This window comes from Parasteatoda tepidariorum, chromosome 11 (assembly GCF_982258835.1).
Source record: "Parasteatoda tepidariorum strain Cologne lab strain chromosome 11, Ptep-v5.0, whole genome shotgun sequence".
Taxonomy (NCBI): Eukaryota; Metazoa; Arthropoda; class Arachnida; order Araneae; family Theridiidae; genus Parasteatoda; species Parasteatoda tepidariorum.
This window is the reverse complement of record NC_141765.1, coordinates 80,823,889-80,839,454: the sequence shown is the minus strand read 5'-3', so window position 1 is coordinate 80,839,454 and position 15,566 is coordinate 80,823,889. Positions and strand designations below refer to the sequence as shown.

General features: G+C 28.0%; 1 protein-coding gene across 3 annotated transcripts in view; it reads right to left on the bottom strand.

Moving 5' to 3' along the window:
- LOC107455838 (octopamine receptor beta-2R) overlaps positions 1–11,643 on the bottom strand; it is a 112,406-nt gene extending 100,763 nt beyond the window's left edge. For 2 of the 3 annotated variants that reach the window (XM_021147614.4, XM_021147613.4), the window contains exon 1: positions 10,263–11,643. In XM_021147614.4, coding sequence (XP_021003273.1) covers positions 10,279–11,511 — 1,233 coding nt within the window. In that variant the 5' untranslated portion in view covers positions 11,512–11,643 and the 3' untranslated portion in view covers positions 10,263–10,278. The remainder of the gene's footprint in view (positions 1–10,262) is intronic. The other variant, XM_021147612.4, reaches the window with a different exon arrangement.
- Between the last annotated feature and the right edge of the window lie 3,923 nt (positions 11,644–15,566).

Below are 15,566 nucleotides of genomic sequence, written 5' to 3'. Positions count from 1 at the left end.
CAAAATTATCTTCAGCTAAAAACATTTTTCATTGCAATATTATTATTCATACTAAATCATTTACTACTTAATATTTATTTAAGATACTAAAATAATTATAGAACGTTAAGAATAAGTTCGATTCTGCGTTTAAACTACAGAAAGTACCACCTGGCAAAAAATAGGTACTAAGTTGAACATATTAAACGCATAGACTTCTTTAGAGTTATTCTAATAAAGTTCAAAGCTCGAGATTAAAGTTGATTCGTCGGTTTGACACCACTGAAAATTCGCTTGAACAAATATAAAATAGGTATCGGTGATCCTTCCCCACTAAAAATATTCTAAAAATTTCTTTTTTCTAAAAAAAAAAACTGAAGAAAATCTTTAAATATTTGACCCACTTTTTAAGCCTACTTTTTCTTCAAATTATCTACAGATTTTAATTTCTGTTGAAAATCTTCCAAATGAATTTTTTAAAAGATTTTCTAAAGACTGCCAGCGATTGTGATAGATGAGAAATAGTAGGCTATTTTGCGTAAAGCAGCTTTGTGGTCATCTATGCATGAATAAGAGTTCCGTATTCTAGTATTCCAGAATCACCGATTGAGAAGTGCACGACGCTGGAAACACATCATATTTTGGAAGAAAAGAAGAAATATTGTGATTTTATCCCTGGGATTCAAACCCTAGTTCAACCGGTCATGAAATTGTAATATTGCTCACACGGCTATAATATGTACCCTTATAACGTAACTTCAAAAGGTGCTCACCTTACACTTATTCAGATTATAGTTTTTCTAAATTTGATTTGAAGATATATAATAATCTATAAGATTATTAGATTTAAAATTAATCAGAATTAAATAAATCTTTAAAATCTTCAGAATAAATTCTCTTTTTCTTTTATGAAATTAAACCTATAAAGCAGGTCAAATGCCTTCAGATTTTTTTTCTGATTTTATCTTCTACTAAAAATCTTCAGAATGGATTTTTAAAATTTTCTGGTAATTATAAGCTTGAAAAGTATAATAACAGTAGTACCTTCAGAATTCATTTTCTTTGAGAAATTAGCAGCACACTTACAAATTTTCCTTTTTTTTTCTTGTGAAGCTTGTGCATTCACATATAAATACAAAGATTTGTTGCATTTTACATTAAAATATCTAGCATGTTAATTTTCACGCAATATATTCATGTTTTTTATAATGCTAAATGCACAAAAATATCTATATAATATTGCAAACAATATCGCAGAAAAAGAATAATTTGATATAATCATTTTTAATTTAATTTAATATAGAAAGCTTAAAATTTTTACTTATGTTAATTACAACTGTATTTTCGTCCTAGAATGTTAAATAAGAGAAATCTAACATCCTATGAAAAACAACAACAAAATTTCAAATATTTAAAAGTGAAATTTGGAGAAAAATTTCACTTTCTTTTACTAATTCAAATATCTTCAATAAATCTGCAGATATTTAAAAATATTTAATAATTTTGAAAATGACTGGCTCTACAAAAATACAGCAAATATTTTTAAAGTAAATTAAAACCTTCAAAATGATTATGAAATGTCCACGAAAAGATCTAAAAATATTTTTAAGAAAAATCAAAATCTTCGTTAAAAAATACTAATTCTGAGGAAATACTCAAGATATTTTTAGTTGAGTTTGAACCAGCAGTCGATGATGAATAGAGGTTTCATATTTCCTGGTTTATGTTTTGGTCTGTGATTCTCGTCTCAAAATAGCATATTTCGTCCTAATTGTGACATTCTCTGTATTGAAAGTTTTCATTTTAGTTTACTTTGTTTATTTTTTTTTAAAAAAATCTTTTAAATACATGTATATAGACACGAGTAAATGTGTAATGACAAATAATATCCTTCAGTTACTGCTCCTTCGAACCAGTGACTAAATTTTCCCCAAATTTTATTTCTTTCCCAGAATTCTTTACGTTTTTTTACATATATATATATATATATATATATACACTAAAAGGCACTCAACAAATAAAAGGAGTTGGAAGAAAATATTACTGTTTTTACAGAACTTTGGTACAAAATAGCCGCACAAAGTTAAATACTTCTCGTATAAGTTTCACCATTCATTATTTATCATCATTATACTTAGAAAATGATTTTTCAGCGTCTATGTTACTTGTAGGCTAATTTGGGGTAACATTCTGTCTTCCAAAATTGAATCCCTCCCTCAACGTCTATTTCATAGATTGTAGCATTAAAGTAAATTCGTTAATTCCTTCATCCTCAAATACCAGAGTATTCTTAATATTTTCAATTTGTTATTGATCGAATCTTTTAAATGTTTTATTAATTATAGTTATTCAATTTTGTAGCATTGAAAAAGTAATAAACACCGTTAAAATGCAATCAATAAATTAAACAAAAAATCTTAAATTTTAAACAATTTTTACTTTAAACGAAGCATTTCAAAAATGTACAAAATAATTTGATAATTCGTGGAAATTCATGGCACCACAACTTGCAATGCTAATCATAATGTACAGAATCATTTTACTGTCGACAGATAAAATCGTGGTGCTTTCACCCTACTCCTAATAAATTTAAAAATGTGGCTTACCATTAAATTGTCCTTCAAATGTGCATATATTACCGTTAATGTAAGTTTGAAATCTGAAAATAACTAGAGAGTCGAATATTGATGAATGGCAGAAGAAAAATAAAACTTTAAAGAGAAAAACTATTTATATGATTGCTAGACATTAACACCAACAAGAAGTCTTTATTTGTGGGTTTAATTTCAATTCGAATTTTAATTCGATTTCATTTTTATTATTGCAACGTATTCAAAAAATTCTTGGAAAATTCCTGAAAAACATTACAAATTCGCTCAGTTAGGAATTATTACTACCATATTCAATAACTGCAATAAATTTTACTACTATGCAATCAAAAAAATTCATTACAATTATAAGGTTTTCAAAATGTCATTTCAAAAGTAATGTAATTTTTTAACACTAAATAACTAGCGTAATTTTGCTAATAGAAACTTTCAACGCTGAAATATATTTATAATTAAATTTAAAACTGTAAAAATAAATAAACAAATTAAAACATATTATATTAAAATTCTTTGAAAAGTTTAACGTTTATGATTTCTTTAAAAAAATTCCTTTTTCAATCAATGATTTTAGATTTTATTTTTAAAAAACGGATTGATTCAAATCACTAAAACTTCCCATTTTAATTGCAAATAAAAAAAAGGGGGGTTTATTTACGTAAATAAATTTAAGGTTATAGGGAAAAAATATAATAAACGTTAAAGGGCTCAAACGTCTGACAGCTCTCTTGACTAACTTCCATCCATTAAATACGTTTACTGTAAGAAGTATGCTTGAAACTACCAAAAACAGATAAGATCATTGATTTTATTATTAATTGATTAATCATTGATTTTATTATTGATTTATTAATTGTGTTTAATCATTGATTTAACACAATTAAGTATTGTTTTAAATAAAGTAGGGGGAGGTAATGGAATTCGTTTGATTACAAAATGGCCGCATTTGTAGAAATGCCTTACCTAAATCGGGAATTTCAAGTATGAAGATTGTTTTTAAATGATATTTCTAGTCTACTTTTGTATTAGTTTAATAACGAAATAAAAAGTAAGAGGTCGCATCAATGTTAAAAAAAATTTAGTAGAGTTAGGTAATATAATCAACATTAAACTTGCATAAGAACCTATACCCGGAAATGTCATCGCCCGCGGCTTGGGGCACTTCCCCTGTTATGTACTGTTCAAAAACACACAAAAAAAACAGATAATAGGGAAGAACTCTTATCGGCGTATGATGAAATTTCCTATCATGGGTTCATATGCAAATTTAATCATGATGATATGCCCTAAGTCTCCTAGAAATTTGACGCAACGTTTATGCGACCCCCAGATGAATATAATGTTTTTAAACTTGCGCATTTCGTCAAAAAATAGAATAAAATGTCTTAATGTCTCTTTCGACAATGAATAGACTAAAATATATTCGAAAAAAATTGCAGCTTGGAGAGAGAAACCGATTGCAGATTTGAAATTAGCTATATAAAAGTATCAGTTAAGAAATCTCATGCCACAGAAAAAAATATTCCGCATTGTTATTCAATAGACCTCTAGTTTAGTCTTCAATTTCAATAACTTTAGAAATGCATTAATAACGATACAAGACACCCAAAACAAAATGATCCATTTTTCAAAACATTTAATTTTGATAAAATATATCACTTTTAATAATTGCTAGTCAAACTAAAACATTGGTTTTAGCACATTTTTTACATGCACTGTTAAACAGTTTAGACTGTTCTGAACCATAATATCTTTTAATCCTCGTTATACAGCCTACCCAATTTCTTGGGTTTACGACTACTAATGTTCTACTCCGAAGCCTAGAAATTTTGAACCCAATTCTGAAGACATCCTGGATCAAGTTTTTGGAGAACTTTGTCTTCGTGGAGGACTTTTTTTATTGATGAACTTACCCGCATTTGCTTGGAAGGCGAACACTCTATCCCCTGATCAATCACGATTTGAACCATGACGTTAAAAAATATTATTATACTATTTTGATTACGTGATATTCAGACGGATGGAATCCGGAGGATCATTCGCCAACCAAACTAAATTTATTCATGCAGTTAGTTTCTTTGGTTACGAAAAAATATAGGTAAAGTATTTTGTCTATTTTACATCAGTTGCAAATACATATAAATTATTAAAAATGTAAATTCAGTCATAAAAATTTTTATATAGAATCTCAGGAATTTCTGTAAATGCGCCATAAATATTACAGGTGGAAAAATTCCGTTTAAGATATTTGAAAAAAAATTATTTCAACGATTTCTCTTTAGAGTTAATTTAGAGTTTATTCTGTTGCTAAATTAATTGCTATTATGAAAAATACTCAAAACAATCGAATGTTTATTTTAAATTTACAATTTAATTTATTTAATTTAATCTTTCAGAACGCAAATATTAAAGTTTCTGATTCAGGAGAAAAGTATTGAAGTAAACTTTTATAGCTAACAATGCTCTTCGTCTTCGAAATAAATAAAACTTGGTGACGCATTCAAGTTAAAAAGGCTTTTATCTTTTATAACTGAATTACTTTAAATAAAATAAAATATGATTTCAGAACTTAAAAAATGATCGGTAGGAAAATAACAGAGCAATTGGCGAGTGAAACTTCAGGTATCTTCTTTTTTGAAAACAGCTTCAACGGAGACGTGGTTTAATTTAATAACTTATTAAAGTTGCATGAAATTTAAACAATATTATGGTACAAATATTTACTGAGTTTTCTCAGGGTGTATACTTAAACGTAATTTTTGCTCATTACTACTAAATATCTGCAATCTTGATGAAATAAAATCAGTGATCTACAAAATCAGAAATCTGAAAATTTTGAAAATAGTCCAAAACTTTATTTAAAAAGGGGCACTAACATTTCAAAACGTTTATTTTTTTTTATAACTAAAAGACATGCAAGTAAATATTTCTCAATTGGCGAAAAAAAACTGGTGGTTTAATGTAACAACTTTTTTTAATTACAGTTTAAAATATTATAAATTTTAATTTATACCATTTTTCACACATTTTAGGGTATTTTTTTATTGTAATTCTTCATATTTTGGTTATGAAACAAAATCCACTAGACTATAGTAATAAAATATTTGTATACTCTGAAATTATTCAAAAGTATTTGAATTAAATCCCTTATCTTTCTAATTATTTTTATTGTAGAAATTCTGACGAACGAAGGTAAAACAAATTATTCTTTCATAAAATAATCGCTTTTTCAAGACATATAAACAGAAATAAAATCATAAAATATTTTAAATGATGAAATTATTGGAAATGTTGTCCAATATATTGGATACTGAATCTCAGAATGTTAAATTATTCTTTAGTGTTGTTTCCAGATTCAAAATTAATGAAGAATAGAGATTTTTTTTTTCTGTATTACTTTTCAAATGTTTGAATTTTTATTGAATACGAGCTCAATACGCACAAGAAAATTTATTGCCTTCATAAAAATCAGGGTATACAATATATTGGACACAGAGTTTCAAAATGTTAAACTATTCTTTAGTGTTGTTTTCAGAAATGTGTTTTAATATCATTTATGGTCAATTCTTAAATTTTGTTTCAAAACAGCATCATATTTTAGTAACATGAACTTATTTAAAAAGTGATGAATACTGCTTGGCAAAATGTTAAAATTACATTGATAATTGTAATTGTTTATTACAAACGTGATAAGCTAATTTTAAATTTTTGTTAATTTGCTATTAAATATACAATTGATTAATCTCGTCAGTTTTGACAAAAGCTTTTTTTCCTCACTTAAAAAACTTATTCTAAAAAATTTTTTAATGCATATTATAGCGATAGAATATTAGTAGTTCAACGTAAAATGTTGGTATTTTTTAATGTTTGAACACTTTCAAGATGGTTAGTTTCGATTGATCACTTCGAAGAAAAATATTTCTTTCATAAAAAAAAGATAGAAAAATTTAATCATTAGCAAATTAACTTATATATTCTAAGGCCAAAAATGAAGGAAGGAATAAGTAAAACAACAAAATCTAGTAATTTTCATACAAAATTGTTTTTCTTTACTACATTATAAATCAATTCCAAGATGAAAATAAATTACATTATTTATACTTTAGGAGGAATTTCAAGGGGAATAGTATTCCACAAACCAAATTTTCTATATTTCAAATCAATTCAAAAGTGAAAGCACCTATCAAACTATAAATTATTTGAAAAGAGGAGCACCAATTTTGTTACATTATAAATCAATTTAAAAATGAAATTACTTATCAATCTATAAATTGTTTCAAATAGAGTTTTAAGAGGGGAGACGCTGTCGACAGAAAATCAATTTTGCTACACTATAAATCATTTTTAAAGTGAAAGAGCATATTAGTCAATAATTTGTTGTAAATAGAGTTTTTATGGGGAGAAGTCCAGCAGACCAAATGTGTACATTTTAAATCTATTCAAAAATGAAGCAATTAATAGATTGCTTTAAATAGAGATTTTATGGGAAGCAGTCATCAGCAGACCAAATTCGTACATTTTAAACCCATTCAAAAATAAAGCAATTAATAGATTGCTTTAAATAGAGATTTTATGGGAAGCAGTCATCAGCAGACCAAATTCGTACATTTTAAACCAATTCAAAAATGAAACAATTAATAGATTGCTTTAAATAGAGATTTTATGGGAAGCAGTCATCAGCAGACCAAATTCGTACATTTTAAACCCATTCAAAAATGAAGCAATTAATAGATTGCTTTAAATAGAGATTTTATGGGAAGCAGTCATCAGCAGATCAAATTCGTACATTTTAAACCAATTCAAAAATGAAGCAATTAATAGATTGCTTTAAATAGAGATTTTATGGGAAGCAGTCATCAGCAGACCAAATTCATACATTTTAAACCAATTCAAAAATGAAGCAATGAATTGATTGTTTTAAATAGAGATTTTAAGGGAAACAGTCATTCAGACCAAATTTGTAAATTTTAAATAAATTCAAAAGTGAAACAATGAATTGATTGTTTTAAATGGAGATTTTAAGGGAAACAGTCATTCAGGCCAAATTTGTAAATTTTAAACCAATTCAAAAGTGAAGCAATGAATTGATTGTTTTAAATAGAGATTTTAAGGGAAACAGTCATTCAGACCAAATTTGTAAATTTTGAATCAATTCAAAAGTGAAACAATGAATTGATTGTTTTAAATAGAGATTTTAAGGGAAACAGTCATTCAGACCAAATTTGTAAATTTTAAATCAATTCAAAAGTGAAACAATGAATTTATTTTTTTAAATAGAGATTTTAAGGGAAGCAGTCATTCAGACCAAATTTGTAAATTTTAAATCAATTCAAAAGTGAAACAATGAATTGATTGTTTTAAATAGAGATTTTAAGGGAAACAGTCATTCAGACCAAATTTGTAAATTTTGAATCAATTCAAAAATGAAACAATGAATTGATTGTTTTAAATAGAGATTTTATGGGAAGCAGTCATCAGCAGATTAAATTTGTACATTTTAAATTAATTCAAAAGAGAAACAATCAATAGATTGTTTAAAATAGATTTTTAGGGAGTCTTCATCAAATCAATTTTGCTGCATAAATAAATTAATTCTTTAGATTTCCTATCATAGAAGTTTTGTAACCCCATAAAATCATGAATTAACTTACAAATTTTAGCAAAATAGATTAGCTTACAGTGTAATTTTCTTAAAATAATGTATTTATTGAATAATAAATTTTATAATAGTTAATCCATATAATTTATGTTATTACATCTCATGAATTCTTTAGAAGTATATAATGAATAATATTTAGAAGTATATAATATTTGTCCGAATATTATATTTTGTACCTTAAAAGTATATGCCCACATGCTAAAGTAAACTATTTTAACATTCAAGATCCATTGACACTTTGAAATACACATATTTAATTTTCTGTTAGAATTTAGCTTCATAGCATAGTGAAAAGCGTATACTATTTACTTATAAATATAGCTACTTTATCAATAGACAATACCTCACTTAGGTGAATAAAAAAGAAATTTTGATGAACTCAATAGATCCCGCGTTTCACTCTTGCTGTTAATCAATTGCAATATTTCGATTTATTGGAACGACTGATCAATATATGTTCGTTTACATTTTTGTTTATTTAACACTGCAACGGAATAATGCCTTTTGATCTTTAAATAAAGGTATAGATGTATAATACGCAACAAAAATAGAAACACCCTGAATAACTTTTGGTTTAATTATCGAATTTTCACGTATTACAACTCAAATTTGAAGGGGAGGGAGACCTCAAATATGCTAATTAATTCGTACAGACGATATTTTAAATAAATAAATGAGACACAAAAAGGTACTTTCAGGAAAGTTATCCAATGTTTGACTCCTTAACGTTAGTTTTACTTTCTGCGTATTATGCTTGATAATTGTTTGACGAATTGAAAAACAATGATGAACGCGCAATTATAAAATTCGGTTATTCAAATATAATTATACTCGAAATAATTATTTATTATTTTTAATTATTTTATTTAGTAATAGTCGAAAAATTTTGAATTGTTAGGTATACAAAGTTTAACATCATTTAAAAAAACGTAATTTTCTATGGCAAAATATTAAATTTGACCGAAATCAGACGAATTCTTCCTGATAAATTGAATTTTAAATATCTGACCAATTTAAAATTTGATTTGTCAGAAACTATTTAACTCATTTCGCTCAAGTTTTATATATACAAAATGATGCAAAAAATTGTATACCTTTCAATTCAAAATTTTAAGAAACATATAAATACGTAAAAAGTGAAATTAACTTTAAGGGTCTCTACCTCTCACCTGACTAAACTATAGGAATTATATTTCCTGGATACCTCTATATTTTGATCGACAGAAATCCGTCGAAGAAAAGGTATTCAGAGAAAATAGGTTTGTGAGTCTAATTTCATAACTTTAAATATCGTCTGCTCTAACTAATTAGTCAATTTTAGGTTATCCCCACATACCATTGAGTCCTTATACATGTAAATCCGATCATTAAACAAAACATTTTTCATTGCATTTCGTTTTTTTTATGTTCCGCAACGTCCACATAAAATTAAAGCTTTGCAAAAGACTCTAAATTATAAGAAATAAAAATCTAATTATTTTAAGAACTATTTGTTTCTTTTTATTTTTTTTTTAAATAAACTTAATGCCTTATATAAATGATAAAAATATTGGATCATAGTCAACTTTATTTCCCTGTTATAGATCAGCATATAACTTCATAGTGATTCTATACGCTCGAAGACACTTAAAATATTAAATCTAAATTGAAAAATCTCCCTTGTTTATAAAATATACGTTCACTAAAATACTTTGTTATTTACTTAGAAAATCGCGCATTATTTTTCACTTGAATTATTTTTGAGATAGAAAGTTTTGTTTGGATGAAAATGACATGATTTGCTATTTCTAATTTGCATTCCATTGTTTTGCTACTCCTTTTTCCACTTCATTGTTTCGTGAATAAAATTCGTTTACTGGAGAACGATTTTCAACCTTTTTTCTTAAATAAACAAATGAAATTGAAAAAAAAACGAAACGAAATAAAAAAAAACAAATGATAAGTAAGGACTTACCTTTTAACAATGCAACTTATAACTAACTATTGAACAAGAATTTAGGAAATGACGGAGAGCTTACCCAGCCAAGATGATTTTCAATCTCGAACATACTTATTCTCAACAAGTCCTATATCTTGAGTTGATCTGTAAGCACAATTGAACTGCATGGCTTTAGCACGCTCATTCTGTAGACATGGAACTTTACAACAACAGCAAACAAAGGTTTGAATGGTGTCTTTGAAAGCCTCCCGAAAATCACGATTAAAGTACGCATAAATGATAGGATTAAGTGATGAGTTGAAATATCCAATCCAGAAAAGTACTTGAACAACGATTTCAGGACATGGGCATGCATCCCCACACATACTAATAGACACATACCAAAGGAAGAATGGTAACCAGCAGAGAATAAAGGCTCCCATAATTATTCCCAAAGTCTTTGCAGCTTTGTGTTCTCGTTTCATCTTATTAATACTCCGTTTTGTAGGAGTAGATTGACCACTTTCTGGATCATCCCCGTGAGAATTTCGATGAGGTGGAGCATGAACAGCCATCGAATGATCCGTGCTATTTCTCGCGCTATTATGCACCATTGCCATCTGAGACTTACACATAAACTTTTCCTGTCGAACTGCCTCCACATAAATCTTGTAGTAAGTAAAAAGCATTATGAAACATGGAATCCAGAAAGAGACACTTGACGAAATGATAGCGTACGGTTTATTTACTCTGAAATCACAAACATCTGGATTTTGGTCACGAGATTTTAAATACTCATCAGTAGTATACCAACCTAAGAATATTGGTATGAAACTAATAAGGCCTGAACTTAACCAAACAGTAGCAATCATGATAGCTACTAATTTTCCAGTGATTTTTAGAGGATATTCGAGAGGTTTGATGATGGCGTAATATCTGTCCACACTAATACAACACAAGTGCATGATTGAAGCTGTAGAGAATAGGACGTCACAAGAATTCCAAAAATCACATACTGTTTGGTTAAAGATCCACTTTCCAGCTATCATATGACTAGCATTAAAAGTCATAGCTAATAATGCGACTAAAGTATCGGCAAAAGCGAGAGATACTATAAAATAGTTTGTGGTTATCCTCAGTTTATGATTTCGGTAAACACTAGATATAACGAGTATATTTCCAAAAACAGCGCAACATATGATACAAGTCACAACTAATGTCTTTAAGGCTAAACTGACTTGTGATTCCCAAGTGACAGGTTCCTCCGTTGATGTAAAGTTTGAATCATTTATTAAAGTCAATGTGTCATTGGCAAAAATTGCCGCATAATCTGCATTTGATTCAGTCATTTTTTTACACGAGCATCTAAAGAAAAGGTTTCATAACAAGAAGGAGAATACCTGAGGAGAAGTGCGAGCATTAGAAGAAGCAAGTCAAGACTACCAATATCGATAGAGGGTTGCCAGTAGTCACGTCGCCTTTTGGCGTCGCTTTTTCTCCCATCCAATCGATCTTCTACTCTCTATATCAAAATCTCACAATTCTACCCTCAAATATTATTTCGTTTACAAAAATTATTCACTTTCAAATTTATTCTTCCTATTCTTTAAAAAAGAATTTTTTTTCGCTTAATCACCGCCGAAAAACTAAATAACAAACAATGAACACTGAAGACACCTTTTTTATCAAACAAGAGTTAAACTAATAATTTTTCGGTTTTTTTTCGTTTATACTTAATTGTCTATCAAAATTTTATTTTCAGAAGTTAGTAGCCTTATTGTTTTAAAATTTTTCTTCTATTCCGATCTTTAAATTCTTTTCTTCTAATATATTATTTTTTCGTATCTTTTGAAGAAAAAAACAGTTTTTTACTTAATAATTAAAATGATCGCTACTAGGCGCATTTCTTAGTTATACAACATCTGGAACATTTTCTGTAGTTTTATTGATATGCGAAATCAAGTGAGTTATCGATCACGCAAGTATGAACTTCTGTAAAAATTTTGATTATTTTTAAAACGATACACACTTTTATTTTTATTTGATGCTAATTGAAAAATAGTTAACTTCAAAGCTCTAATTGGAATTAAAAATTCTTTCTAATTCAAAAACATACAAACATCATAAAATTTTCCATTAGAAAAAGCGAAGTTTAGTGAAGCGAAAAGTTTAAACTTTTGTTTTCAATAGAAGGACCACTCGTTTTTAGTCTAAAATCACTCATAACGCTTTTAATAAAATAAATATAGAGATGATTTCTTTTCTGTGTATTTTAAATTGTTTGAAGTTTTAATTAAAACAATAAAGAAATTCTAGGTATTTTAGTTATTTTTTGGAAATGTGAGTCAAAACTTTCAAAATAAAGTCTTTAGGATGCAAAATGTAAAAGATTTGTTAAAAAAAATTAATAATAAAAACTTCGCAATTCGCAATTAATAATAAAAACTTTGAGCTTACTAAGAGCAATATTCAGGTTAGTTCTCATTCAATTCTACAGTAAACTACAGGAAGTATTGTTAAAGTGTCTTTTATTAAGTAACTTCGAGCAGCTGCTTCGAAAAACTAATATTTTACCAATTCAACACACATTTAAGAATGTTTATTTTAAAAAGTGTTATCGTTTAAATGTGTGTCGTACTTAGAATGTGAGAAACAAATTCTTTTTATTATAATCTATAGATAGGTTTCCTTTTATTACAATTTTAAGTAATTAATTGAGCGCAACACAAATTGATACCAAACAAATATGAAATACAATAAAAAAAACTAGCTGATTACAGTAAATAAACTTTAAAATGTGAGAAAAAAACTGTTATACTGAAAAAGTATTAAAAATTTTTTAAATGATGAGCGATTATCAGCAAAAGGAGTTAAGCATGTTTTACTATACAATTAAAATACATTAAAAAGATTATGCAATATTCTACGAACATAAAATTTCAGATTATTCTCAAACTGTCTTTTTATGTGTTTCTTATTTATTGAATGTTCTACTTAAGTGATCTTTCAGAATTAAGATTTATAGTTATATGTGATGATGTTAAGAAAAAATTAAGTATATATTTTTAGAATAAAGAGAGTAAATCTAAGCGTTAAGCGTATATTTATGCTAAACCAATAATAAAAACGACATGATCACTTTGAATGACAAGTTAAAAGAGAACAGCATGAGAAATCCTTCTAAAATGAATGAAAAAGATTTTAAATATCTATATTTTTTTTTAACTAATCATGGAATTTAAAAAAAAAAACACTTTCAAGTTTTTTATTCTTTTTAGTTATAACTCCTCGAACATTTTGTTACCCGACAAACATTTTTCCTCGTGTCAACATTTTATATAATTTCATACTGTCAACACTGAAAGAAGTAGTAAAGCACTCCGGTGGTTGGAGAACTGGGGGTAGTGAGTTCGATCATGGCAGCTGGCATGTGTACACAGCAAGATACACGTTAAATCTTTCGTAGTTAAAACACCTCTCATTGTGTGGAAGTTTTTAGAGGAATAGCAGCTCAGGTGCCGCCTACGTCGTCTGACCAGGGGAAAATTAGATGACATGATTGTTAAGTAAAATCTGTGACGCAATCAATCTCTCTCTCTGAATATGGTGTAGAAGAGAATTATACATTTATAATTATAGATGTCAAGCAAATTGTGGAACACTTTATTCCGGGTCAACATGAAATAGAACGTTCACTTGAGATTTAAAGGGTGTAACTTAAATCCAAACACTAAAAATTGAACAATCTTATACCAAAATCTCACACTTTAGCAGAATTATCTGCACTTTCGAAAACACCAATGTTGGACCTCTTTGAATGTCAAAAATTTAAGAAACGTCAAGTCGCAAGTTGCTTGTTCACAATCTGGAATGAGCTGGCGATAGTTTCTTGTTACTTTTAACGCTGTTAATTATCAACTGAAACAAAATTCATCGTACTTTTTCGTTCTGTAATAAGGATATTTTAAGTCTCTGAGAACTGTATTAAATGATTTTACATTACTGGCAGCTTCCGTTTTCTTAAGCCTAGTTCGATTTCATCTCTTTGTGCTGCGAATGATTTTATACTCATTTTATCCTAATTAATGATTCCTAAATGAAGAATCCTAAATTAATGATTCTTACTGTGTATTATCTCGTAAAAATAATTTACTGTCTCTTATGTGTATCTTATCTCAAATTTAAATTATAGGTATTTGTGTTGCTGATTTTAAATATTAGTGATGCAAATTATAAATAGTAGTGTTACTGGATACTAAAATATGGTGCCAGTTACTTTATATCAAAGAGTGCAAAAAAACATGCCTGGAGTTTCAGAAAAGCACTTATGATGTAAAGTAGTTGCTACCCTTTTTTGTTTAATAGCCTATAAAAATAACCTCCCTAAAGCGATTGTGTTTTTTCATGATATGGATACAACTGTGGGCCCTGTACAATATTTTAGTGTATCTAAACACCAAAAATGGTGATAACTATCTCGTACTAAAGTGGTGTAATGTAATACCACTGAAAACTTTTGATTCTTAATGCTTCACTATATATTTAAAAAACGGAATAACACTATGCAAATTTATTTTATTTATTGAATATGCTGGGTTATGTTCTCAATGATATATGTTTATAAGCCCTAGTCATGCTGAAGAACAGATATCAGGACATTGCCGAGGTACTTCCAGGGTTGGATACGAACTAACTACAGAGCATTTGGCGGACGATGCCGCTTGGCCAAAGAGTACTATGCACAACGTCACATTAGAGCTGCACAATAGGCTATTGGTGACTATCTGGTAAACATTCCTGAGGGTGATCCGGAGACATCATACATATCTTACATTTCATTTTACAGGGAGGACACACTCAATCCATCCATACGCAAATCGTAATTTTGACCTGAACCAGAGCACCATCAAACTCCGATCCATTACTCCTCAGGGGTATTGATTTATCATAGGAACTTGGAGGACTTAATGATCCCGACAGATTTAATGAGCACCAGTCACCATTTTGTGCATGGAGAGTCAACGACAATTGATTATTTCCTTATGAGCAGACTTAATATGCAATATTCTTCACAATCATTCATTTTTAATTTTAAAGCATTCATTTTTAATTTTAAGAAATATTATTAAATTTAGTTATTTCTTGTTAATATTATTTTATAAATTTAAGTCATTGCTAGACTATTGTAGATAAGAGAAGAAATGACTATGAGGCAGAAACCATCCTCATAACTAACTCTTGAAATTGTATTACTGTTTCATTGATTAGGACGATGATACAAACGTTATTTAAGAATGACGTCTATAAACAATGCTAATCACGATTGAAAACATTTTGAAAAGACATTCAGTTCTTTAAAAAAATTCGTATAAGATAAATTTTTGATGCATTTGTAGTTTCTTCG